The following is a 24,745-nucleotide window of genomic DNA, read 5'->3' on the forward strand; positions in this document are numbered from 1 at the left end:
TCCTTTTATGACCAGGTGACCTGCCTGGTGGATGCAGGAAAGGCTGTGGATGTTGGGATGTTGTCTACCTGGATTTCAGCAAGGCCATTGACACTGTCTCCCACAGCACACTCCTGGAAAAGCTGACAGCCCACGGCTTGGACAGGAGCACTCTGTGCTGGGTTCAGAACTGGCTGGATGGCCGGGCCCAGAGGGTGGAGGTGAACAGTGCTGCATCCAGTGGGTGGCTGGTCACCAGTGCTGTCCCCCAGGGATTTGTGTTGGGCCCAGTCCTGTTTAATGCCTTCACTGATGCTCTGGATGAGGAGATCGAATATACCCTCAGTAAATTCATGGACAACACCAGGTAGGGTGGGAGTGTTGATCTGCTGGAGTATAGTGGGGCTCTGCAGGAGGACCTGGACATGCTGGATCAATGGGCTGAATCCAGCAGTATGAGGTTCAACAAGACCAAGTGCCAGGTCTTGCACTTTGGCCACAACAAGCCCAGGCAGAGCTCCAGGCTGGGGACAGAGTGGCTGGGCAGTGGTCAGGCAGAAAGGAACCTGGGGATACTGACTGACAGCAGCTGAACATGAGCCAGCAGTGCCCAGGTGGCCAAGAAGGCCAATGGCATCCTGGCCTGTGCCAGCAATGGTGTGGCCAGCAGGAGCAGGGCAGGGATTGTCCCCCTGTACTCAGCACTGGTGAGGCTGCACCTCAAATCCTGTGCCCCTGAATTTAGGAAGGATATTGAGGTGCTGGAGCATGTCCAGAGAAGGGCAATGAAGCTGGTGAAGGTTCTGGAGCACAAGTCCTGTGAGGAGCAGCTGAGGGAGCTGAGGTTGTTTAGCCTGAACAAAAGGAGGCTCAGTGGGGACTTCATCCCTCTCTACAGCTCCCTAAAAAGAGGCTGTAGCCAGATGAGGGTTAGGCTCTTTTCCCATGCAACCAGCAATAGGATCAGAGGACACAACTGCAGCTGGGGAGGTTTTGGTTGGACATTAAGAAGAAATTGTTTACAGAAAGGATAATTGGGAATTGGAATGGGCTGTTCAGGAGGATAATTGGGAATTGGAATGGGCTGTGGGGGAGTTACTGTCCATGAAAATCTCTAAGAAAAGATTGCATGTGACACTCAGTGCCATGGCCTGAATGACTGTGTGCATTCATAGGTTGGACTCAATGATCTCAAATGTCTTTTCCAGCCTAGTTGATTCTGTGATTATGCAATCCTATGTAACCTACTGCTTCCATGTCTTTGATGTAGGTATTGAGAAAAGAAATTTAAAAATATTTCTGGTACATGTCTTGAGGGGGTTTGGTTATATCTTTTGTCTCTCTCCCCCTCACTCCCATTTATTTTTCTTTTCTCAAATTTCTAAATATGCAATGAAATCTCAGGTGTCTCTAGTTTCTAATATCTAAAACATAATTACAGAATAAAACTAGGGAAGGTATAAGCCCTCTTTATAAGGAAAATGAGATCACAAGAAAGATCAGATGTTTGTACCACTTTTCAGGATTTTATGAATTAGGTTTGGTACCAAATAATTTATTACAGGTTTGGGTACTTCTAAGGCCTCTAGTTCTGCATACAGAAGTCATGTATCTTTGCTCTTACAGTTTAAAGTAAATTGTTTAAACATACACATGTTGTTATGCTGTTTTTATAGCTGAATGTCAAATTTCTGAAAATTCCATTATAGAATGTTTTGCCTGAGTGAGTATATTAACTCCTACAATACTTTAGGGAGTCACCTTAGAGAGAAAAGTGAGTATATTCTGCCTCAGTCAGCAGATAGACCAGTCTCAGCATCCTGTATTGGATGAAAACCCAGAAGTTTTTCCAGGTCTTGATTACATTGCTACTTTTTCTGAGGGTTATGTGGTGCTATCAGCCCCACCACATTATAGAAGATACACCAAAATAACCAGTTATTGTTGGTTTGAGACAAATGGGATGGAAAAAGGAGAAAAAACTTCATTTAAAAATATATATAATTTGAAATGTCCTACCTTGCATATCTGAGATGCATACAGCAAAAGCTTCTTGTGGTCCAGCCTCTCCTTGTGTTTCTGCAGATAATCTCGTAAACTTCCATATGGTAAGTATTCCATAATTAATCTTAGATTCCTCCGTCCTTTTACAGCAATAACAAAAAGTACAAATGTAATTTTTTATGTAATTTTCCAAAGATGAGTTTTTTTAATAGAAGCGTTTCAATTCCTCTATCAGTAGCTATAATATAAAATGGACTTAATACAAATACAAATATATTAATTTATGATCTATACATCACTATGCAATGTTTCATATCCTAATTAACTGCATTTCCTCAAAAAATGCCACTTATTGAAACTCAACAACAATGTGGATATGCTTGGAAAATTAATATATCACTAATCAATATCATCTCATCAATACTTCATCTACTATTGCTAAGGCAAAGTAGAAGTCTGTATGTCTGTGTTGTCAAGATGAAACTCAGAATGGTAAGTGATATCAACTTATTACCAATGTTATCATCTTTCAAAAAACTTCCTTTGTTTTGTACTCTCTCAGTCCTGGAAAATTTATGACAAATGAGTGACTGTCATAAACACTTACCTCTCTGAACTTCTCAGTATGCATATTTAGGTGTATACAATATAGCACATACCTGCACTGTAGCATACTCCTTTGTATTTAACGATGTTATCATGCTGCAGTGATTTAAGTATTTCAATTTCTCTTTCAAAATCCCTAAGATGCTCTTCTGTGCTATGTTGCAGCTTTTTCACAGCAACCACCTCCCCAGTATTATCCTGCAGCGGGTCATACCGGCACATCTCAACACTGCCAAAATTTCCCTAGGTCACAAATGGAAACACTTGGGAGTTAAAAACAAGTCCACATCATTCACTCTTTGTGTTTCCTAGAGTACATGTTTGTTCATGTAGAATGTAGTTTTTGTTCAGTGCTCACAGTACTAAGCATTACGATTATGTGATTAATTATTTAAGTGAAAGGCCACAAAACTTCTCTGAGAGGAAAAGTGCAGGACTGAGGCTAACAGTTGAAAAGAAATATATTCCATGAAAGGAAGCAAACAGAACAAGAAACAAGGACAAGGAAAGAGGGTGATGTCCATCTATTTTCTCTCCTTTCACAAATTTCCACTTCCACTGGACTAATACTTTTCCTGCACTTGCATAAATGCCTTTGTCTTGGTTCTTAATTCTGCTCTTTTTAATTTTGGCTCCTTTCCAATTTGTTTCAATGTTCTGTTTTTGTCTCTTTCTTCATTTATATTGTCTTTTGTCTTCCTTTCTGCAGCCATCACCTACCACTCTGCTGTTCTCCCTATGCTATGCTATCACAGTGAACAACTATCTGCAAACAGAAGTACTTGTGCTACTTCACTTTCAGGCTGCTTCTGTACTTGAAGCCAAAAGAATACTGGTAAAAACCAAATAAAACAGCAAAGAACCATTCTAGAAAAATAGCACTTGGTGAAGATCTGCCAGCTGCACTTGGTCATCTGTCTAGGTCTGCTTTCACACAGCCAGGCTGCAATGACTTGCAAAACTAGTAACCAAATGCTGATTTCTAAGACCAAAAGTTCAAGGCCTACATGTATCTTGAAGACATATATCTTCCGTTTGAATTTAGAGGCTGTATATTCAGATTTCTCAGAATATGCATGCAAAAAACCACCAATCCTACTAGTTCTGCACAAGAATGCTCCAGAGTTTTGTTAACTGAATATCTAGTGCATGTGTGTATCCATCTATCTACCTACCCATCTATCTATCCATCTATCATTTATGTCAGGCAGCTCTGCATTACTTAAAAGTACTTAGCCTTTTGGTGTGACTGGATTCATTGTGGACGTTAGCTAATTTTCTTCTAAGAATACTGTGAAAGTGAAAAAAGGAACTGCACATGTTGCTCAGATATGACTGAAATTATTAACTTCTAAAACAAAAATTTCACTGCCAATAATGTATATGGGGTCATCAAAGGATAACTGAAAACCATAGTCATTTCCTGAACTATTACAAAATTTTGAAACATCTTACCTTGCCAAGTTGCTGTAAAAACTTAAGATGTCTTTCTTCAAATTGTGTTGGGTCCCGATCTTCAAAAGCACCAGAAAATCCAAGTGCTCCAATTCTCATATTTGGCAACATATCACTTTCTGTCAATAGCTCATAATCTGAGAGGTAGAAGAAAGAAGGGAAGAAAGGGAACAGAGTAGTTAACAAGAAAAGGAAGAACCTTATTACAGTCATGGCCTGTTCTACTTTTGTTAGGCATACTTCAAGCTCAGCAGAATATTGACAGCCACCTTTATTTCTATGCAGTAATTTGCAGTCAAATACAATGATGTATTGCAAAAAACATACTAAAAAGAAAGTGAACCAATAGGAAACGGGAGTTGTTTTGATCCTATTATATCGCAAACTCACCTGGAGTGAACAAACTGTTCAGATCACGAATAATTGCTCTAAAAGAAGGCCTGAAATCTGGCTCATAATCCATGCAGTTGTTGATGAGGTTTGCAAGTTCTGTCCAATTGGGGGCAGGAAGCTGGTGCCTATCTTCATAAAACTGTAGTTTCTGGAATTAAACAGGTAAGTCATTTTACATTTTACAACCATGAAGAGTTGCAGAAGCCTTAACATTCTCCTAAGAGTAGCCAAAAATTACAGCTCTAAACCTAGACTTGTTAAATCACCAAATGTCCATCCCACCAATTCTAACCTAAGGCAAGGCTAGTATAATTTATAGTGATCAGTTCAGAAATTTCCAGCCAATTAGTGGTAGAAGATAAGAGGATAGAGAACGATGAGAAAAATAGTGTCTCCTTTATTGGCAATTTCATAAATCCTCAGCTGGGTAGGTCCAGCAGAAAATTCTACTGACCTGTGAACTGGCTGCACTGACAGTTGTGAAAAGCTTTGCGAGCATTATGAAAGAATGTAGGGCAACTTCTGAAATACTTAGATATCTATAAGCTAGGTCTAGGTAAACCTTGGAGATATTGTAAGAGCTGATTAAAATACCTGAGAAATCAAATCAGGCTTTATGGGAAGGTTACAGTACCTTTACAAAAGTAATTCTATTAGTACTTTTGTGGCATAGTGAAGTATTCTTTTTGCTTGCAACTAAAGAAGCAAATACATATGAATTAGTTTTTTTATGGAATGTGTTTCTCCTCCATCTCCTGCCCCTACCTGAGATAAAAGTTAACATTGCTCATTTAGCTAAAATAGAATTGTTGCAACACACAAAGTACTGCTGTATTTAAGATGTTCAATTACAAGAATGCTAATTAAAATCCATGCACACTGTTATGAGTACTTTTCTGTTTAAAGTGATATACTGCTGCAACAAAGCAACAAAAATATGAACTAGATAATACTGACACTTGTCCCCGTAAAAATCAAAATAAACAACATAAAAACAAACTTCAAATCATCTCTTCTGGTTATTACCTACAAGCAAATATGTCTTTTTCCTGCAGTGGTCATAGGCCACACCACTTTACATGCTCATATGGTTACAACAGTAGATGTTCTAAATTAGAAGTGTTCAAAGAACTGCTATGACTGCAGACCCAGTAATACTTACTCTAGAAGAATCTAGTGCACTCAGAGGTTTGTCTCCTCCACTGCAGATTTCCCACAAAGTGGTACCAAAACTCCATTTGTCTGTGGCTAGGCTTAGTTGTTTGGGATTCTCAATACATTCAGGAGGAACCCAGGGTATTCTCTCAAGAAGGACTGTGCAATCACACAAAGAAAACTTGTTAAGATAAATAATGATACCATAAAATTCCCTAACATTTTGATTTGGTAAAAATTACTTTAATACAGACAGGTATTTCATTGCAATGTACTAATAATATTTTTCCAAGTATTTGTTCCCACAAAGAAAATCAAATTATGGAATATGGGCAAAAATTAAAATAATATTTGTGAATCAAAGAGGGAGATCCATTTGTTTTACTGTAAAATAAGCCTAAAAGTATAAAATTGCCTTAATATAATTTCCATATTACATTTGTTCTGTGATTTCTCTATTTCTCCAATCTTACCAAGACTCAACAGCTATCACAAACAACTAAGACATCAATGAATAAAAGATACTTTGCTAGTGGTTGGCATATTATGGCACAGCAAAAGGCACCATAAAAAGGAATTTTACACTATGTGATTTTTAAGCTATTGCTATTGACTGTAGTAACAAGTTAAAATATGGGATTGTACTGATTTGGATTAAGAGCTCCTTAAAATGAGATCTCATAAGAATAATGTAAGCTTCATATTAAAACAGGGAGAATTTAAATAGTTTGCTGGCAAATAATGACACTGCACTATATACAAGCTGTTAGATACCATAAAAAGTACCAAGTAAGAAGTGTTTTCATTAAAAAGAAAGACCATAAAAGCAATAGTAAGGTTACTTCCATTCCATTAGCATAACAACCTTGCACACATTTTCCATTTAGTTAATTACGCTGTTTGTAAAGCATTGGAACAGTCTTAAGAGTGGATGATAACCCAGTATTTTTAACATCATCAACCAGCTCTAGGTATTCACCAAGAAATGAACTGAAGATGATTTTTAACTGCCAGTCAGCATTTTCAAAAGTGCATTTGGTTTCAGTTCTGAAAGTTCTTGATCAATTACAAGACACTAAGTTCAGCAGTTATCTGCAAATGTAAGAGACTATATTGTATATTTACAATAAAATATAACAATACCACTACCAATGAAACAGGGTTGAAAATGAGAACAGCAGGGAAAAAAGCTCACACAATGGAGAACTGTGGCCTTATTTCCTGTAGCTGTTTGCTAATTTAAAAGGTACACTCAAAACTGCTTGGCTAAGACTGTAGCGATAATTATAAAATGACACACAGATCAAGGAACTTACTATGACAGAATTAGATTAGATGGTGGTCAACAAAAACCCCACCCCTAAACTTATTTTTCAAGTCAGAAGCATTGAACAAGAAAGTTGATGCAAAGACTTACTATCTCTTGGCAAAACTGTAATACTGATGCCAGGATCACTTAGCTTTATAAATGGGAGGTTTCCAGACTTCCTGTCTTCCTCTCTGATAAGCAAGATATTTTTTGCACAGACATTCCCATGAACAAGGCCTTTGTCCTCCTATAAACAGAAATACATCTTTTACAAACTGCCCAAAAGTCTTACTGTTGAAGAGATATTTAAAAACAAATACTGTACAGCATGAGGGAAACATCAGCAAATAAAATAATGATCACAGATTAAGTTGACCAAACTCCTGGTACTCCACCAGTTTCTCTCAAATTTACAGTTTTCAGCCAATTTTTGTTATTTGCCTAAAGTCTGAAACAATTTGACATTTTTGAACTCAGAAGAATGCTCATCCATCCACTTAAAATTAATAGAGGAATATTTAAATATTGTTAAAGGAAAGACCTTTCTAGTAACATATCCTGTCTTGAATAATGGCCTTTATATTTAACTGGAAAGACTGTAAGGTTGAGACCTAATACCCAAGAAGAATGCACTAGCAGAGTGAACAGTACAGTGTTTTCCCCTCCCAGTGGTTAAGTATTAACACTACCAGGAAATAGTTTATGTTCAGCATTGTGAGCTGAGGTGGGAAGCCCAGAAAGGACTGATTTGTGGGGGTGGTGGGGGGAAAGCACTACTGCAAATGTGTTTATATTTCATGCTAAAACATAAAGCATTAAAAAAGAATGGACATTCAACTACACTTTGTTCAAGATACAAAGTCTGTCTCTGGATATCTACTAAATAGCTGGTATATGGCCAATCCATTATCAAAACCCTCCAGAGTTTTAAGAATTCAGGTAATAGCTCAGCCTTTCTACATACATTAGTCAGAATCACTTGAATTCTGCAATTAACGAAACAGAACCACTTACCAGAAAATGCATGGCTAATGCCAACTGTTTGGCTACTTCCAGCTTCCACAAAATGTTGATAACATTTTTGTTCTTTTTCAAGTATGTGTCCAAGGATCCAAATTTTACATATTCTTGTACAAGGATGTCTGATTCATAATGATAAAAAGAGTAACAATTAAAACCAACAACAAATAATAAAATTTCAGGGCAGATTAATGACTTTAATAGTACACTTCTTTTGATACCTTGTTGGTGATCTAACTATAAATTTCAACTTCTGTGGTATCTGAGTACTGCCATGAATATTCTATGTTCTTTATACTTTTTCAGAGTGTGGAAGTTCACCTAATTTCTTCTTACTAGATTTAATCTTTTAGGGTTAATTATTTAGATTTAATCTTTTACAGATTAGGTTAAAATCCAGTGAGCATCTTTCCACCCTCACCTGAAAGGCACAATAATGTAACTGTTGATGAAGCATAGTAGTGTACAGCACTATCAATGTGGTGAGCTGAATAACATTCAAGTCATTCACTTCATAGTTGTCTACTATCTATATTCTTACTGGAAAATGCAATGCTTTATTGACAAAAGATGCTTTGCTTGAAAACAGACAAGTATTTGCCCTAAAATTGTGCATATGTGTATGACATATGCCTTCATGCAGCCATCTAGCAAATTACATCAGAAGCAAGAACCGCCATCTTCATCACTTTCAACACAACAATTTCAAATCACATGACTGAATCCTTGCCCTCAGCTGCAAGATGCTCACATTGAAGCTACTAGTATTATCTCACTGTAACAAAAAACCCCAGATTTTTTTTAACAAATTCATTTTAGAGACAGCAAATACTTTTTTTTTGCAATTATGTGAAACAATTTTTATCGAATTTGTACATCAAGTGTGTAAACCGCTGAATCAATAAACAGCCTTAAAACTGTAGTAAGTCTCTTACCTTCAGAAAGAGAATCATTCCTAGAGGACAGCTATGATCTAAAGGTGAAATATGTAACCATATACCTCTTGCTTTTCAATTACTTCTCTTCAATTATAAACTTGATCTAACTGAAATTTTATATATCGTCCCTATATGTGTGTGTGTGTGGTAAAATGAATAAAATACAAAAAACCCATGTGGTTGTCTTGGCCAAACATAATGCTGTGCCTTTTCCAGCCTTGTATGAGAGGTAATTTCTGATTACAGAGGTAAATTCTGATTACTGAATCCACCGTCTCTTTTGGAAATTCTTTCTCCCTAATGAAGGTAACCACCTACCTAATATGCCCATACAATTATAAAATGCTTCCTTTCATACAAATTTCTAATCACAGAAAATAAAGGGTTTTGGGCAAACTGACATTTCAGCCCAAAGACTGAATGAAGAAGAAAAAATGTCAAAGTGAGATCCAGCAGTCATATCTGAAGACCAATTAGCATATGGCAACCATCCAAAATTAAGATTTCATTTCAAGATGGTATAAATGTATTTCAGGTGTTCTTAAAAAAATCTTATTAATACATAGTCACAAAGCTGTAAGCTAAACTGGAAAGACATTAAACTTTTGAAGACAACGCAAACATTTTACTGCTGCTAAAATTTTGTAGTGTGTTTGCTGAATTACCAGGACCTCATGTTTTCAGAATGGGATCTCTAAACCAAACTTCTCAAAGTTATATTTGTGCTCATAAAGTCAGCACAGGTGGTAAAAGGCAGCGATGTCTGTTTCTAATCACAGTTAATGAAGATTTTTCTGGGTAGCAGAGTACCTCCCTTTCTAGCTAACCACAGCTGATATAATGTAAGGATGCAATTTTTCTGGCCACTTCATTCCAGAGGCACAGCAAAACTCATCTCAGACAGAACAGACATGACTGAGTCATCTACAGAGGTTACTATTCACACTGACTGTACTTTAAACAATTTTCCCTTTTCTTTGTTTTTACTATTAACTAGCGCTCAGATACCAAGGCTAATACTGCAGCAGCATGAACATGTATTAGCTGTCCAGCTGGTGTTGAACTTCTGCTGTTTTGTTTGGTTTTTCTCTGGTTTTATCCAAAAACAATGTCAAACTCTAATAGAGACGTATAAAAATTGGTAAAAAAATAATTAATTTCTACTTACTCTCTTCTCCACAAACACAGACTCCATAATTTAACACCAAGTGTTTGTAAGAAAGCTGGCTCATCATACTTGCTGCTTCAAAAAAGGACTTTTTGGAAGGAGAGGGAGAGATTGAGAAAGAAAATACATCAGTAAAAACAAAGCCCCAAAGTTATAATAAATTTACTAAAACAATTTTTTAAAAACATTTCAACTATCTCTTTGCAAAGACCCTATGTAACATATTTTATATTGTTGTTGGTTTGTGTTTGGCAACTGTTTCTTGCTTGGTTTGTTTTTGCTTCAGTGTTTTTGTCATGGAGTTTTTTTCCTAATTTTCTTTTTTTAAATAACTGGTAGTACACAGTACAGATAGGTTAACAACCTCTTTTTCTCTGCTGGCAAGTGTATCTCAACATTTTTAAAATAATCTTTTTTTTTTTTTTTCAGTGTCAATTACCTAGGTAAATTGAAGGCAAATTTATCATAACTATTCACTTTCTAATTTATTCTGCCATATGCACTGTTCAGTTTCCAATTGATTTCTTTGTAGCACATTATTAAGTTAAAACACAAAAATTATTATGTAATTCATCCACTACTGCAAGACCTTCTCCAACTTTTTCAGGAAAGTTTCAAATACTTTTATTGCTTGCTTTATTTTTTTATTCTGTTCAGTGGCACCTCCACCTACACTTGCTTGTGTACTGGTTATTCACCCAACAAAGTGAAGTGAAAATGAGAACATTTTCCTTCAGGTGACTATATCTTTATTTTATCCTCTGAACTTTTAGTAAGTGATTCATACTTTATAATACAAATTTATTACCTACGTTATCAAAAGCAGTATTATAAAGTTACATTACTATAATAAACATTACTACATCTTGTGAAATTCAGTTCTCACATACAGAGTCTTGGGATTGATTACACTACCAGTTTATTAGTTTGTGCACAAAAGCATTTCAGGTCTGCTAAAACCATCACTCAAAAAGTGAGAAGGCTCAGTGATTATGGGTGAATCCATGTATGGCAAGTTTTTCTCATACATAAATACTTCTGATTACTTGATTTTATTGGAAAATCTGAAGACAGTCTACCCAGAGGAAGTTTTTTTCCATAAATGGTCCCTTGTCTGTAAATAATGAATTTACTGGTTAAGACAATCCTGTGGCCATACTACCCCTCCTCTGGTACTTTAATTGTATAAATTACTTGTTCTTCAGATCTCAATGGGTAGTTCTGAATTCTTTCACAGGTGGTGGGAACAGGGGAAATAAAGTACATAGGTGTACTTCCCAAAGCCAGTCTCAAATCCATATTCCCCGTGTCACATGAGCTTGAGTTTAACATGAGCTTGGTTCAACATAGAACTCTATACCACACAAATACTAATTTATGAAGTAAATGCGTAATGCTTATGAAAAGAAGAAGAGTAATGCTCAGCATAGCATGGACAAATGTTATATAGCAGTCAACAATCACACCAACCTCAGAGTAGTTTCTGTGCACTTTATCCAGCACCTTTAAAAGAACTTCAGTTTGATGGAGCTGGCCATAGTCTCCTACTTCTTTCCTTACACCTTTGAAAATCTTAGTAAATGTGCCCTGTCCAAGACTCTCCTCCTAAAAGGAAGGAAGGATACAGACAGAAATAAAATCAAAAATATCTGCCTGTTTTAAAAGACATCTTTAGAACTCCCCCCTGTATAAGCATATGCAAGTCTTTAGAGGTGTGCTGGGTGTAGAGTCCAGCCGAGAAAGAAAGGAAGCAACTATATCAGAAACATCTTAAATTTTTGCTTGTCTTTTATTGATTACTCAAGGATCTCAGAAAACAACTTGCTGCAAGAACCAAGAGGAAGCAATTCCATTAAATATGTATTTAGACATCTCTAGAACCAAATAACTGTTATTGCAGTCAAAACAATGCTTCTTAATTATAAAAAAAATAGTTATTTGCATTACTGAAAAATAAAATAAATTATTTTCCACAACTCTAAGGAAAGATTACAGCAAAATCTCCTAGCTCGGGTAAGATTCCTTTAAACATACACCTAGGTTTTTAAAAATTGGTGCATATTAAACCCAAAATCTGCAGTAGAAAAAGCAACAAACCGACTTACGAATATCAAGTCCTCATTACGGATTTTGTGAAAAACCATCTGATTGACATTATTGTGTCTCTGTAGCATAGGTGATGAAGGTACATCAGAAACACTATTGCTTCTGAAGACTAGGAGATTTGATTTATCTGGGAGAAGAAAGAGGGAAAGGAAAACCAAAGTAAATTTGTAAAATATAAAACTAAACCAATACTGTTTCAGAAGGGTTGCTAATGAGGGCTCCTGATTCAACACAAACAAGATATCACATTGAGATCAGTGTATTTTAAAAGCCACACAGCATTAAACTGAAATCAGACTCTGATATTTTCTAATCAGCAAAATCATCTAGGTTCCCTCATGAGTTTTATGTTTCTTTTGATAAACATTATGAAAATATTCCTAGCTCCTTTCACATTTTAACTGCTGCACTATTTGTAATAACAACTGCGGATAGAAAAGGGGATGTCAATTACCTTCTGTTATAATACAAAGTCAATCTAGTCTTATACTAAAACTAAATCTGAAAAGTATGTCTTTGTGGGTATCTGCTCATATCCACAATTATATTTATTCAATAATTTATCATTCTGATGCATATAAATTTTTTATTTTAATGGAATAATGTTAAAAATTTATTCTCTATAATGTACATGCATATTTACTTGTTAACATCATTTCTAAGGTTTTGAATCCATTGACTATTTTCAATCAAATCTGAGAGAAGTAAAAGTTGTATCATACAGTCTGTTCTGGCAAGTTTGTCTTTAAATAAGAACTTTGATAAAGACAAAGACAATATTAAACTGTATGTAGTACTACTTAGGAGGGCAGATATTTAAAGATTTCATAAAGCAGAAAGATATGAGTATCAAAGGCAGGGAAAAAAATTAAATGCAAATGCAAGAAAAATCCCCTCCTCAGGCAGAAGCCCTATTCCATGTGTATTTTTTTAGTGTTAAAAAGGAGCTGAAACCACACTGCAGACTTGACCTAGCTCAGCTAAGATCAACAATGACAGAAATTCACTGACATTGTTGGTTCCATTGCCTATGGAAGTATTCTCAGTGATAAATTATTCATTTAGTAGCTCTTTCCTTCTCAAGACATGAAAACACTTGACATAAGAAGAAATGCTGCTGCACACAATCCGCTGCAATTAAGAAACCAGTTTTGCTTCTAATCACGAAGCAAAATGATTGCTTCTTGAAGATTATCTTACAGAAAAATCATGTTACCATGATTGCTTCTTGAAGATTATCTTACACAAAAATTTTGCAGACACCATGACTGGAAACTATGACTAAGAAGATGAATAAATAGATCAGTGAAATTAAAAAAACCCCACGCAAATGTATCACAGAATCACAAAACATTTTGAGTTGGAGGGGACCACAAGGATTATCAAGTCCAGCTCCTGGCCTTGCACAGGACCATCCCCAAAAGCGTCACACCACATGCCTGAGAGCATTGTCCAAACACTTCTTGAACTCTGTCAGTTTTGGTGCTGTGACCACTGCCCTGGGGAGCCTCTTCCAGTGCCCAGCCACTCTCTGGGTGAAAAAGCTTTTTCTAATACCCAACCTAAACCTCCCCTGACACAGATTCAGGCCATTCCCTCGGGTCCTGTCACTGTCACCACAGAGAAGAGATCAGTGCCTGCCCCTCCTCTTCCCCTCATGAGGAAGTTTTAACTGCAGTGAGGTGTCTCCTCATTCCCCTCTTCTCCAGGCTGAACAGAAAAAATGACTTCAGCCACTCCTCATACAGCTTCCCCTCCAAATCCTTCACCATCCTCATGGCCCTCCTTTGGCCACTCTCCAGTAGCTTTATATCTCTTTTATTGTGGCACCCAGAGTTGCCCCAGCACTTGAGGTGAGGCTGCCCCAGTGCAGAGCACAGCAGGACAATTTCCTCCCTTGCCCAGCTGGTCATGCTGGGCCTGATGCCCCCCCAGGACATGCTTGGCTCTCCTGGCTGCCAAGGCACTGCTGACCCATGTTCAGCTTGCCACAGACCAGAAGCTCCAGGTCCCTTTCCATGGCACTGCTCTCCAGCAACTCATTCCCCAATCTGTACAGCCAGGGTTGCCCCATCCGAGCTTCAGAATCTGGCATTTTCCTTCATATGAAACTTCGTATGATAGGTCATTGCCCCATTCTCTGAGGTCTCTTTAAAAGGCTTCCCTGCCTTCAAGGGTACCAATAGTTCCTCCCAGTTTTGTATCATGCATCTACCTGAGAGTCATTTAGTATTAACTTATTTTTAAGTCTTTAATCTAGAAAATAGAAAACTTTCTGCTTAGAAATAATCTCTCTCTTACCTTTTGGTTTTGGAGGACAGCATTTGATGAACTGGAAAATTATGCTGTCTGAACGGACAGTTTCTGTCTGGTAACAGGTCAAGAGATCCTTAAGATTGCTAAAACTTCTCTTGGTTCCACTAAGATTATATTCTCCGTTCTCATTCTTCGTAATCAAGCAGTGCTTATAATCTGTAGTACTGTCACGCTGCAGAAAATATTTCCATTAAAAATGAAATTGATTAATATTTAATATTCGAAAGCTTATCTAAATGTATAGCACTCTACTAATTAGAGAAAGGATGCTTCAGTAAAATATGATCATAATTTGTTATTTTGTTCTCACTATGTAATATTGATTCTGAGAAAATATGACTCTACTCCCATCACTGGAACTAGCATGTTGATACTAGAGAAAAACAAATGTTAATGAAATCTGAAAAGATGGAGCTGAGAAAACAGATAATGGATCCCAGGAAAAATCCTTTAGAGCTATTACGGAAAGCTCATTCACCCTGACACAGGGCTGCATCAAAACAAAATTTTGCTGGAAGCAATAGCCCTAATGCTTATGCTCCATGTTTGTTTGGCAGGCATTTGGAGATCTCAGCTGTAATTTTGCTTGCATGTCATCTCCAGCACAGTTCTAGGAAATTACTTCCTAATATGTGTTTTTAATATGCACTGAATTTTTTCACAAAGACTCTTGAAAAGATACCATTAAACATTTTTAAGCAAGATGAACTATTAATAGTGCTTTTGTGATCCTGTATCTCAATCCTGCAACAAATGTTTCAACAAATTTTGAATATAAAACATCTTCCAATGAGTTGCACAAGCCTCAGGGAAAAAAAAAAGTTGCAGTAAAGTCACTTAAAGGCAATGGTAGTCTTCTCTCACAAGCTTGACTCTCAACTTTGCCTTTCTAAGCTTGTTCAGGAACTGATTTCTTTGTCTATGAAATTCCCTACCAAACATACCTCATTGACTGGACATAACATTTCTCCATTCACACATCAGCATTACTTGGTCATTTTCAGAGATGTACCTGTCTCTGATAGTATTAGCAAACTTCCTCCTATACCAGCAGGAAAATTCTAGTACTACCTTTCCTAGCAAAAAACACAAAGGGAGCTCTGCTAATGTAAATAAAGATAAGCCATTCTTGAAAAAAGATCATCAAATTATTTAACAGCAATAATAAAGCATTATATCATCACGAGCTGCAATGCCAGAGAGAACAGGTACATCTGCTTCTCTAAGTAACATATGCATTTCCAGGGTGGCTTTCTCTCTAGCTAACAACAGAAATACCCAGGAGATTTGTGTTGATGTAACAGCTGCCAAATAATATGGCTGGCCCAGTACTGGGGATGAGGACAATACCCAAACCCAGAAGAACCTCTGAAGGAGGCACTCTCAGATTGTCAAAGTCTGTATACCCAATCTAATGAAGCCCCACTTGTGACGGGGGAGGAGGTATGTGGAAAACCCAGGGAAAAACTCAAGTAAAAATCCCCAAACATTAAAAAAACAGAAAACCCATCAGATTGCTCCAGCTCCATCTCTCAAATATTTACCCCAACATCACAGTCCCAAGATCCATGTCATTATCTCCAGAACTCTTAAGCTCTCTTCCCTTGGTCTCCAAGGCATGTGGCATGTGCATTAGCAATTCTGTATCAACTCTGACGTTTCTCACAAGACCCTGAAAATTGCCTTGTCTGACAAAAGTAGCTATAGAATATACATACCAGACAAACATTCTGGAGGAAAATTCAGAATAATTTACTGAACATCTCAGGCTCATTGTTATATCACAACAAAAATTTAATAGGCACTAAGACAGAATACAAACCTCTATAGCAAAGGTAAGGAAATATTTTTTAAAATCTTTAGGACTGCAGCGAAGGACATAGAAACCAGTCTGATTACCCGCTTTCTTCAGTTTACTGATAGCAAAGTCCATGCTGCAGTAAAAAGAAAATGTTTAATATTGCATAATTGCAAAATGCAGATAGATAAGATGTTGAATAATGAGCAATATTAACAAATATCTAATAGAACAATAATTAAAACTTTCAATTTTGTACAGCTTTCTTTAAGATAATCTCTCTGCCCTTTATTTTCCAGTATATAGGGTGATTGCTTAAAGAGAGAGCAGCATATTAAAATTTTTTCATACTAAACCATCACACTTATTTATCCAATAAGAAATGTTAAGGGCTAAAAAAGCATATTTGCCACAGCTTATGATATGATTTTCAACATGCATTATGAAAGAAGCTATAATAAAATTACCTAACAAATAAGCTTAAATTAGCAAAACATTTGTGTGGCTGAAAAAGGTGGGTTTAACCAGGAAAACGGCTAACAAGAAAAAAGAGCTCAAATAAAAGACATTCATTATTATTATAAGAACTAATTTCCTTTTAAACAAGCCTTGCTAACTCACTATTTCTATCCCTATCAAGGAATTATCTTTCCACTTAATTTTTAAAACATGTCACAAAGGCACTGTATTTTACAAGTGAAAAATAAGATGAAAAATATAAAGCATTTTAGTTACATAAATGCAATTAAAAACACTTTAAGATGCCTACCACAGTTCACAGACAACTAAAGCTCATCTTCCAAAAAAATATTGAATTGTCATATTAGTAAAAAAAATACTTACAAAATTGGCCCATGACAGTTGCTTTGGATATTTTCAAGGACTGATGGTGGTGCTACTTCTTTACAGAGATAATGATGGGCATCTGCTGTTAATCTGTAATATCCATCAATTAATGATACAAAGGAGAGAGCTTCTCTTAATGACTGAAATTCAGCCTCCTGTTCAATTGCCAGAGAACAATGTGGGGCAGGGAGGGAGAGAGAATTTCAATTTTTAATAGGCAATAAAAAATTCCTGAATATGCTAATGCTATAAAAGATATGCATATATGTGCACATTAAAGTCATTAATAAAAGCAGTTTTTAACTGTTTGTACCTTCTACCTTCTTGTTATGATTCAAAACTTGATACCAACTTTCAATATCAAATCCAAACCAAAGAAAACAGAGCTCAATATCAAATCCAAACCAAAGAAAACAGAGAAGCTGTGGATGCCTTACAACTGGAACAGGCTTTTGAGCAATCTGCTCTAATGAACTGTGTCCCAGCCCATGGCAGGGTTGTCGGAACCAGTTGATCTTTAAAGTCCCTCCCAACTCCAACCATTCCACGATTCTATGAAATCTGCCTTAAAAACAAAACCCCTTAATCTAAATAGATGAAACAGCAGAGGAATGTCAATATGAAAGCATTTGAAAGGGAAAAACAAGTAGATACAAGTCAGCATGCAGATACCTACTGCACTGCCAATACAGTCTGGTTCATTTCCCTAAAGGAAAGCCTTCACTTATCAAAGATTTATATGTCTGCCTTCAAGCAGAAAAGAAAAATCTCCAGGAAAGTACCTGCCTGAAAACTTAATTACTAGTTAGCAAAAACTGGCATCCTCAGGTAGATCACAGACAGAAGATGACCTTTTACTACTATGAAGACTGGTACACTGGAGAGGAGCAGGGAGAAAAATCGTATGGTCAAAGGAAAATGGGTGTGAAAAAAGGTCTTATGCACAGTATGATTAACAGATAACAGCAGGGAAAAAATTACATTAATCTGCAACAACATATTAATTGCTGCAAATAAAACAAAAACAGAGAAGCATTTTCTGAGTCACCCTAGGTTTCATTCAGTAGGGTAACCCAAGAGAACAGGCTTTAGTATGTGTTTGCCTGTGACACCAGAGACATACTTAGCTGAACACAATTATTGGGCAAGTTCTTTGCTAGAGACCAATAAAAAGAGATGTTTTTGAGTAAGTGTCAAGAATTTAGTGTCTTTAAACTCCTTTTTAAGAGGACCAGGACCTGGAAACAACTGCAGCCCATGGTGCAGACCATGGTGAGGCAGCTATGCCTCTGCAGCCCATGGAAGTTCATAGTGCAGCAGAGATCCCCCTGCAGCCCATGAAGAACCTCAAGTCACAGAAGAAGGATGTGCCTCAAGGAGGTTGTGAGCCCATGGGAAGCCTACAGGGAAACATAGGTGTTGGCAGGATTTGTGGCCCCATGAGCCACTATGGAGCTGTGGAGAAGCCTGTTCCTGGAGAACTGCACTTTGTGGCAGTGACCAGCCCTGGAGCAGTTCATGAAGAACTGCACCCTGTGGAAACAATTTGCATTGGAGAAGTAAATGAAGGACTCTCCACCATTGGAGGGATCCCTTGCTGGAGCAGGGGATGAGTTGAGGAAGACTGAGAGGCAAGGACAACATGCAATTAACTGATCATACCTCCCTTTCTCAATGCTCTACACTGCTGAGGGGAAGGAAGTAGAGAATAAGGAATAAAGTTGGCCCATAAAGAAGGGAGGGGTGGTGGGAAAATATTTTTAGGATTTTTTATTCTCATTACCCTACTCTGAAACAAATTCAATTAATTTCCCTGAGTCAATTCTGTTTTGTCCATGATGGTTAATACGTCAGCGATATCTATCCTTATCTTGACCCACAAGCCTTTCATTGCATTTTCTCTCCTCTGTTCAAGCTGAAGAGGGGAGTGATTAGAGCAGATTTGGTGGGCATCTGGTGCCCAGCCAGGATCAGCCCACCCCACAATTCTGTGATAGTTATGCCTGCTAGAAAGCCTAACTCAAATGCAAGGTTGTAGTTCAAGTAAAAAACTTTTTACATTTGGGTATAAAACACTTTCTTAAGATCTTCTTCACAGTAAAAGCAGTAACATTAATTTTGTCCTGATACTTATTTTGTATCATCATTCCTCAGAACATTTTGAAGCTTTTTTGAATGTGTTGGTCTCTAGCAGACAGCTTATCAGGACACCATGGAAACAGCACACTTGAGAACTGAAACCATGGACTCAGGTTTAAGACTAATAAACAAAAGAACCAGTCTGTGTACCAGAAATTTTCCTCAGATATAAACATCTACTTCTATTTCATTTCAAGCACATAGCTTTGAATGCAGAAAACCATTAGTGTTCTGATAACACCCCTTACACTGCTGATAATGTTTAGTTTTATCTCATGCTTATTAATGTAATTATGGATTATACAATACTATGCATACAACAATCACACAGCTTGCTCAAAGCATTATCTATCAGAAAGAACAGCAACCAAAGTAAACAGACCAGATTCTTGCTGTCTTGTTTGTGAATGGTGACAATTCTTCTCTCACTGGAGCCTTCTTGGCTCGCTTGTTTAATGCTGACATCAATGATATCAGGAAAATCACAGTATGTTTGTAAATCCTGCAACAAATATCATATAATTTCAATAATAACATAAATGGCAATTAAAAATCCTCACCTATTTGTAGCATTCTACAATTCTGAACTTGTAAGCTAACAAAGAGGATTATAAAACCTTAAACATGCCAATTACAAGCAAATAAAGGATTTTTTCCTTTATGGAATCATGACTAGGAACATAAGTTGAAGAACAGACAGAGATCCAGGAACCATGAAAAGAAATATCCACATATGAGCTTGGGTTTTTATCATTGTAGATATTTCTTCACTCTGTAGTATTTTATGAACAGTGGAACATTTAGATTACTTTTTTGAGAAGGTTTTTTTTTGTGAGCTTATTATTGGCATCCTGATTAAAGAGGTTTAGAAAGCCTGTTAACAATACAAAATGTCATAACCTCATTCAAAGTGATACAAGCTGCAAATCTGTAGCTGGATGAAGAAAAATGTACAGTAGTCCTCTCAAGTCCTATCTACTTGTTCTTCTGGTTGGTGAAAATGTAAACTTGCAAAACAAATTTCTTCACAATCTACTCCACATATGTCATTACATACAAATAAATAAAAATTATTTTTCAGTTCAGTATCTAAATAACAATTCATCGGTAAAGCTTACTGAAACAAGTTACAATCATGTTTACAAGCATCCATATTAATTAATCCGGTTTTCAAAACCAACTTTATACATAGTTTCTTTACCAGTGAAAATATATGCAGTGTCTGTCAATAATAGGATGATAATATTTTTAATTATGAAAAAATAATTTGGCAATCTTTATAAAAAACATTATTCATTCAAATGCTATGCTTACTAAAGGCTTGGTTGCCAAGCCCAAACAGCATAGTACGCATACACTTTGTACACCTAAAACTGGAAATTGCAGAATCTGACGTTTATTACAGCTCCTGTCAGAGCAATTTGCATTTACAGGAAAATTAGGGAAGGCAGAGGGCTGATACATAGCAACTATTAATGAAGTAATTGTCAATCTACAAATATTCCAAGAACATCACACTTCAAAAAATATGGGCATGTAATCAGATTTACTTTTTGCTAAGTATTGAAAAACCCCACTAGCATATAGAATTTTTTACAAATTATTACAGCACACTATAGAAATGCAACTTTTTGTACTTTGGTCTTGTCTGCTACATATTACAAATCAAAATTACCAAACCAATGAAATTATTTTGAAAACAACACACATACTCCAGTTTGCCTTTACTTTTACCTTTGCATAACTCCCACACTCTCAATGTACACTGTTTTGAGTTTCTATCAGGTTTTGGTAAACTCAACATAATGAACAGTCATGATGGGAAATCTCACACACACACACACACAAAATAATATCGATAAATAAAAATGCAGCCGTATGTGATTACTAGCACTTATAGGAACCACTAAGCACCTAATTCCTGAAGAAAGACTATAGGGACTCCACAATCACACAGATGTCATTTTAAATTTGCTAACTGAGACACTGGTAGGTTTCTAACTGCAGCAGGAAAGAGGTATAGGAGAATTTGCCTCTTGTTTGGAGTCCTTAGATCACTGCTTTCAAAGAAGATTTGGGGAATTTCTGCATTTTATCTACACCTGGGGGCATGGTCATTACATTTTCACATTTTTTATATGCCATTGTGAAGTAAAATTTGCTTACCAACTTTGCTTGAGGTAAATCAGAACTTCTAAAACAAGCTTACTACTCTGTTCCGTAACAAGTTATTAAAATAATTTTTTAAAATTACCTGCTCTCCAAGTGTCTCACAGTCCTTAAGTTTTCCCCTTGAACATTGAATTCCACCATTTCCAGTTATTACAACGGTTGCAAAACTTTCCTCTCCAGAAGGACTTCCACCAGGTTCTTTTACTTCAAAAACCTCTGAATAGAAGGCAGGCTGAAGGGTTTCCAGATTTATGAGATACTTAAGTTTCAAGTTTCTGGCAGTAGCTTTGCATTGGCCAAACTGTTGAATAAATTTGCGGAACCTGTACCTTATTCTTTTTCGCGTCAAAATGTGGTAGTCTTGGATTTTTGCTCGCACACACTTAGGTAAAAACATTTTGTAGCTGTGAATACATAACCAGACAAAAAAAGCTACTAATTTTATCCATTAAATCCAGCAAAGATAATTAGTTCTGTGTTGAACAAATCAACATTGAAAAGACCTTTTCTAAATGTACTGTTATTTTTACAACTGTAGGATAACAAAAGTCCTTTCTTAGATCTGTGGTATGTTCTTTCAAACTGAGCCCTCTGTCTTCTTCCATTTTCCATTTTTTCCTTCATTTAATTGCAACATAAACTACATAACACATTTTCCATAATTCAAAGATATCTGTTCCTTCATTAGAGAAGTTCTAAGGTAAGGCAGCAGAAGTTACAAAATTGCTCTGTTTGGTGTAGAAATTGTAAAGAGGATACTCCATGGCAACTACATGGATAAAGGACAGATTTCCTGGCTGAAAATACAGGTGGTAGAATAAAAAACTGTGGTTGGTTGTCAGTGAAGTTCCTATGTTAGGGACAGAATTAACTCAGCTGGAGTAGAAACTGATAGGATTGATACACCCAAGTGAGTTGATAAACTCAAGAAAGTTTAGCAGAGATCTGCCCAAGATGGTTTAGAGCCTGGAGCACATTACATGAGAGAAGAGGCATATGGGAGCTTGATTTGTTCAGCCTGGAGAAAAGTAGGCCCAAGTATGGTGTTCTACTAATTGTCATCTATCAATACAAAAGGACAAGAGAGGATTATCAGTATCACAGAGGAGACTGATTAGGTACAGAGAAAATCTTTCACAATGACCATGGTCATGCAGAGGACAAAGGAGTCACAGGGGAATCTCCATATCTGGACATTTTCAGAACTTGACTGGATGAGGCCCTGAGTCCCTTCACCTAACTTTGAATTCGACCGTGACAGGGGCTTGGATCTGATGACATCCAGAAGATGTCTCACCTAAAATTATTGCTTACATATTTTCTTGCACAATAAGCTGCTGCCTTACCTTTCATCAAGAGAGTCAAATCCATGTCTCCAAATCATGAATGGTCATCACGACACAATTTTTTTATTCATTTCTAGTTTACATAATAGGTAAAATTATGTAACTATTTTACATCAACACATCAACTGCCAACAGGTGAACACCTTCTCCTACACACTAACGCGCAAAAATACAAGCATGAGATAGATGTGAAACAGTTACAAATTATGGAATCACCTGACTGAATTGTAAATAGCCATTGGGGTTTGGTCCTTTTCTTTGGCCACTCTCATCATATCTAGAACAGCCATTCCAAGGCATTCTTCTTGTGTTTCGTGAGTAACAGGCATCTGTACCCATCCATCCAAAAAATCAGCTCGCCACTGAGAAAGAACACAAGAAAGCAAATGAAATCTGGTGCACTGCTGCTTAATAAGAATGGAGGTTTGGGGTGCAGTTGTTGGGGGGAGCTGTGGTTGTGTTGTTTGATTTTTTATATTTGGCTTGTTTAGAGGGTTTTATTGGCTTGGTTCTTTAAAGACTGAATGACCTACTTCATCCACAAAAAGATGTACTTATTCATAAGGAATACCAGCTGCTATCATGCTTAGAAGCACTGTTTTGAACTTCATCTCTCCAAATACACAATAGGGCATGGAATTTAATTTCCAGCTTGAGAGGGCTTCAGGCTTTCAAGAGCCTACAGAATTACTAGGAGAAGATGGAAAGGGAATAGATGCTAATAACACTCACCAATCTGCAGTTAAAAACAGGAGAGCAAAGCATACCTGTGCGAATAGGTAAGACATAACAAGATCGTCAAGGACGGGGCTTTCTGCACCGCGGAGAACGCCATACCGGTATGCTCTGTTGCTGCCACTGCAATACCAGTGGGGAAAATAAAACCTGGTAGGAAATAAATTCAAGCAAATGTTAATAAACAGATATTTTGGTTACCAGCATCAGACTTTACTGCTCTCAAATACATGTAACTAGTGTTGCTGATCTGAAGGAGCACTATGAAACCCCAGTTACTTAATGAAGACTTCAGATCCAGTTCTTGATATTTTAAAGTATCATAGTATTCTAGCAAGGTGATAAACTGTACTGAGAGGAATGAGAACCTTTGCTAAGTTATTCTCACTAATAAGAATACAGAGAATTTTATTAGTGCCTTCCAGCTTCTTTTGAAACAGTTCCCAAAAAAACATTTGGGCCAAATTATATGATGTAAATAAATTAAGCAGTTTACAAAATGAAAACTGTGGCTACAGTTTTAGTTGTCCACATTCAATTATAAGGTTAGGGAAAAATGGTTGCATTGCAGAAACATGTCTGACTATGCAGGACAATTACTCTGCATTTCAGAAACTACTACTTATTTCAAACCTGCAAGCACAGAGGAGATAAGATGTATCATTATTAAGAAAGCTTTTTACTTCTAGTGTATTTTTATTGTTTGTTTCTTCAATATGACACTGGTAAACACATTGGATAGAGAAAATTAATAAAGTACAAAATTCATATCACTTCAATATTTTTAATTCTTTTAGCTCCCTGTTTTCCAGAAAAAGCCAGCAATCTGTCCATAACTTCTAAGAGACTACAGTTCAACTAAATATCATACTGGTTGTGTTCTCTCACACAGTCTTGTTTTATCATGAAAAGTGTACAACATTTTATTTAGATTACCTTATCCGGTAAATTAGGATGAGCCTGGTTGTTTCATCCACATGGAAGATGTGATTTGGGGGATACCACATTCTGTCTGTTTCACTCATGAGTGCAAACATGTTATGATACACTGGCATGATACCTACATGAGGGGCAGAGAAACAAACATCAGCAGGAAACAGTTTTCACAAAATATTTTTAAAATATTGTGGGTTAAAAGCGGCAGATCGCCACAGTCCTCTACTACTATGGGCAACAGGTATCAGTACTGCCAACAACACTGCAATCACAATCCCATAACCTGCAGGCTGCTTTGCTGGTTAAATTTTTCATTCTTCCTTT

At 36.8% G+C, this 24,745-nt stretch overlaps 1 protein-coding gene across 10 annotated transcripts in view; it reads right to left on the reverse strand.

Annotated features, from left to right (window-relative positions):
• JAK2 (Janus kinase 2) overlaps positions 1-24,745 on the reverse strand; it is an 88,596-nt gene that overhangs the window by 14,765 nt on the left and 49,086 nt on the right. For 9 of the 10 annotated variants that reach the window (XR_013180168.1, XM_054651939.2, XM_054651938.2 and 6 more), the window contains 18 exons: positions 24,422-24,545; positions 23,518-23,635; positions 22,967-23,112; positions 21,487-21,808; positions 19,615-19,734; positions 17,091-17,248; positions 16,272-16,383; positions 14,435-14,621; positions 12,133-12,260; positions 11,498-11,632; positions 10,028-10,115; positions 7,916-8,043; positions 7,010-7,148; positions 5,600-5,751; positions 4,435-4,585; positions 4,045-4,181; positions 2,643-2,832; positions 1,999-2,123 (listed from right to left, as the gene is read on the reverse strand). Coding sequence is in view for 9 of the 10 variants with exons in the window: in XM_054651939.2 (XP_054507914.1) it covers positions 1,999-2,123; positions 2,643-2,832; positions 4,045-4,181; positions 4,435-4,585; positions 5,600-5,751; positions 7,010-7,148; positions 7,916-8,043; positions 10,028-10,115; positions 11,498-11,632; positions 12,133-12,260; positions 14,435-14,621; positions 16,272-16,383; positions 17,091-17,248; positions 19,615-19,734; positions 21,487-21,808; positions 22,967-23,112; positions 23,518-23,635; positions 24,422-24,545 (2,660 nt within the window). In the remaining variant the exon portion in view is untranslated. Of the gene's footprint in view, positions 1-68; positions 297-1,998; positions 2,124-2,642; positions 2,833-4,044; positions 4,182-4,434; positions 4,586-5,599; positions 5,752-7,009; positions 7,149-7,915; positions 8,044-10,027; positions 10,116-11,497; positions 11,633-12,132; positions 12,261-14,434; positions 14,622-16,271; positions 16,384-17,090; positions 17,249-19,614; positions 19,735-21,486; positions 21,809-22,966; positions 23,113-23,517; positions 23,636-24,421; positions 24,546-24,745 lie in introns of all 10 variants that reach the window. The other variant, XM_077172335.1, reaches the window with a different exon arrangement.

Source organism: Agelaius phoeniceus, chromosome Z, assembly GCF_051311805.1.
Source record: "Agelaius phoeniceus isolate bAgePho1 chromosome Z, bAgePho1.hap1, whole genome shotgun sequence".
NCBI lineage: Eukaryota > Metazoa > Chordata > Aves > Passeriformes > Icteridae > Agelaius > Agelaius phoeniceus.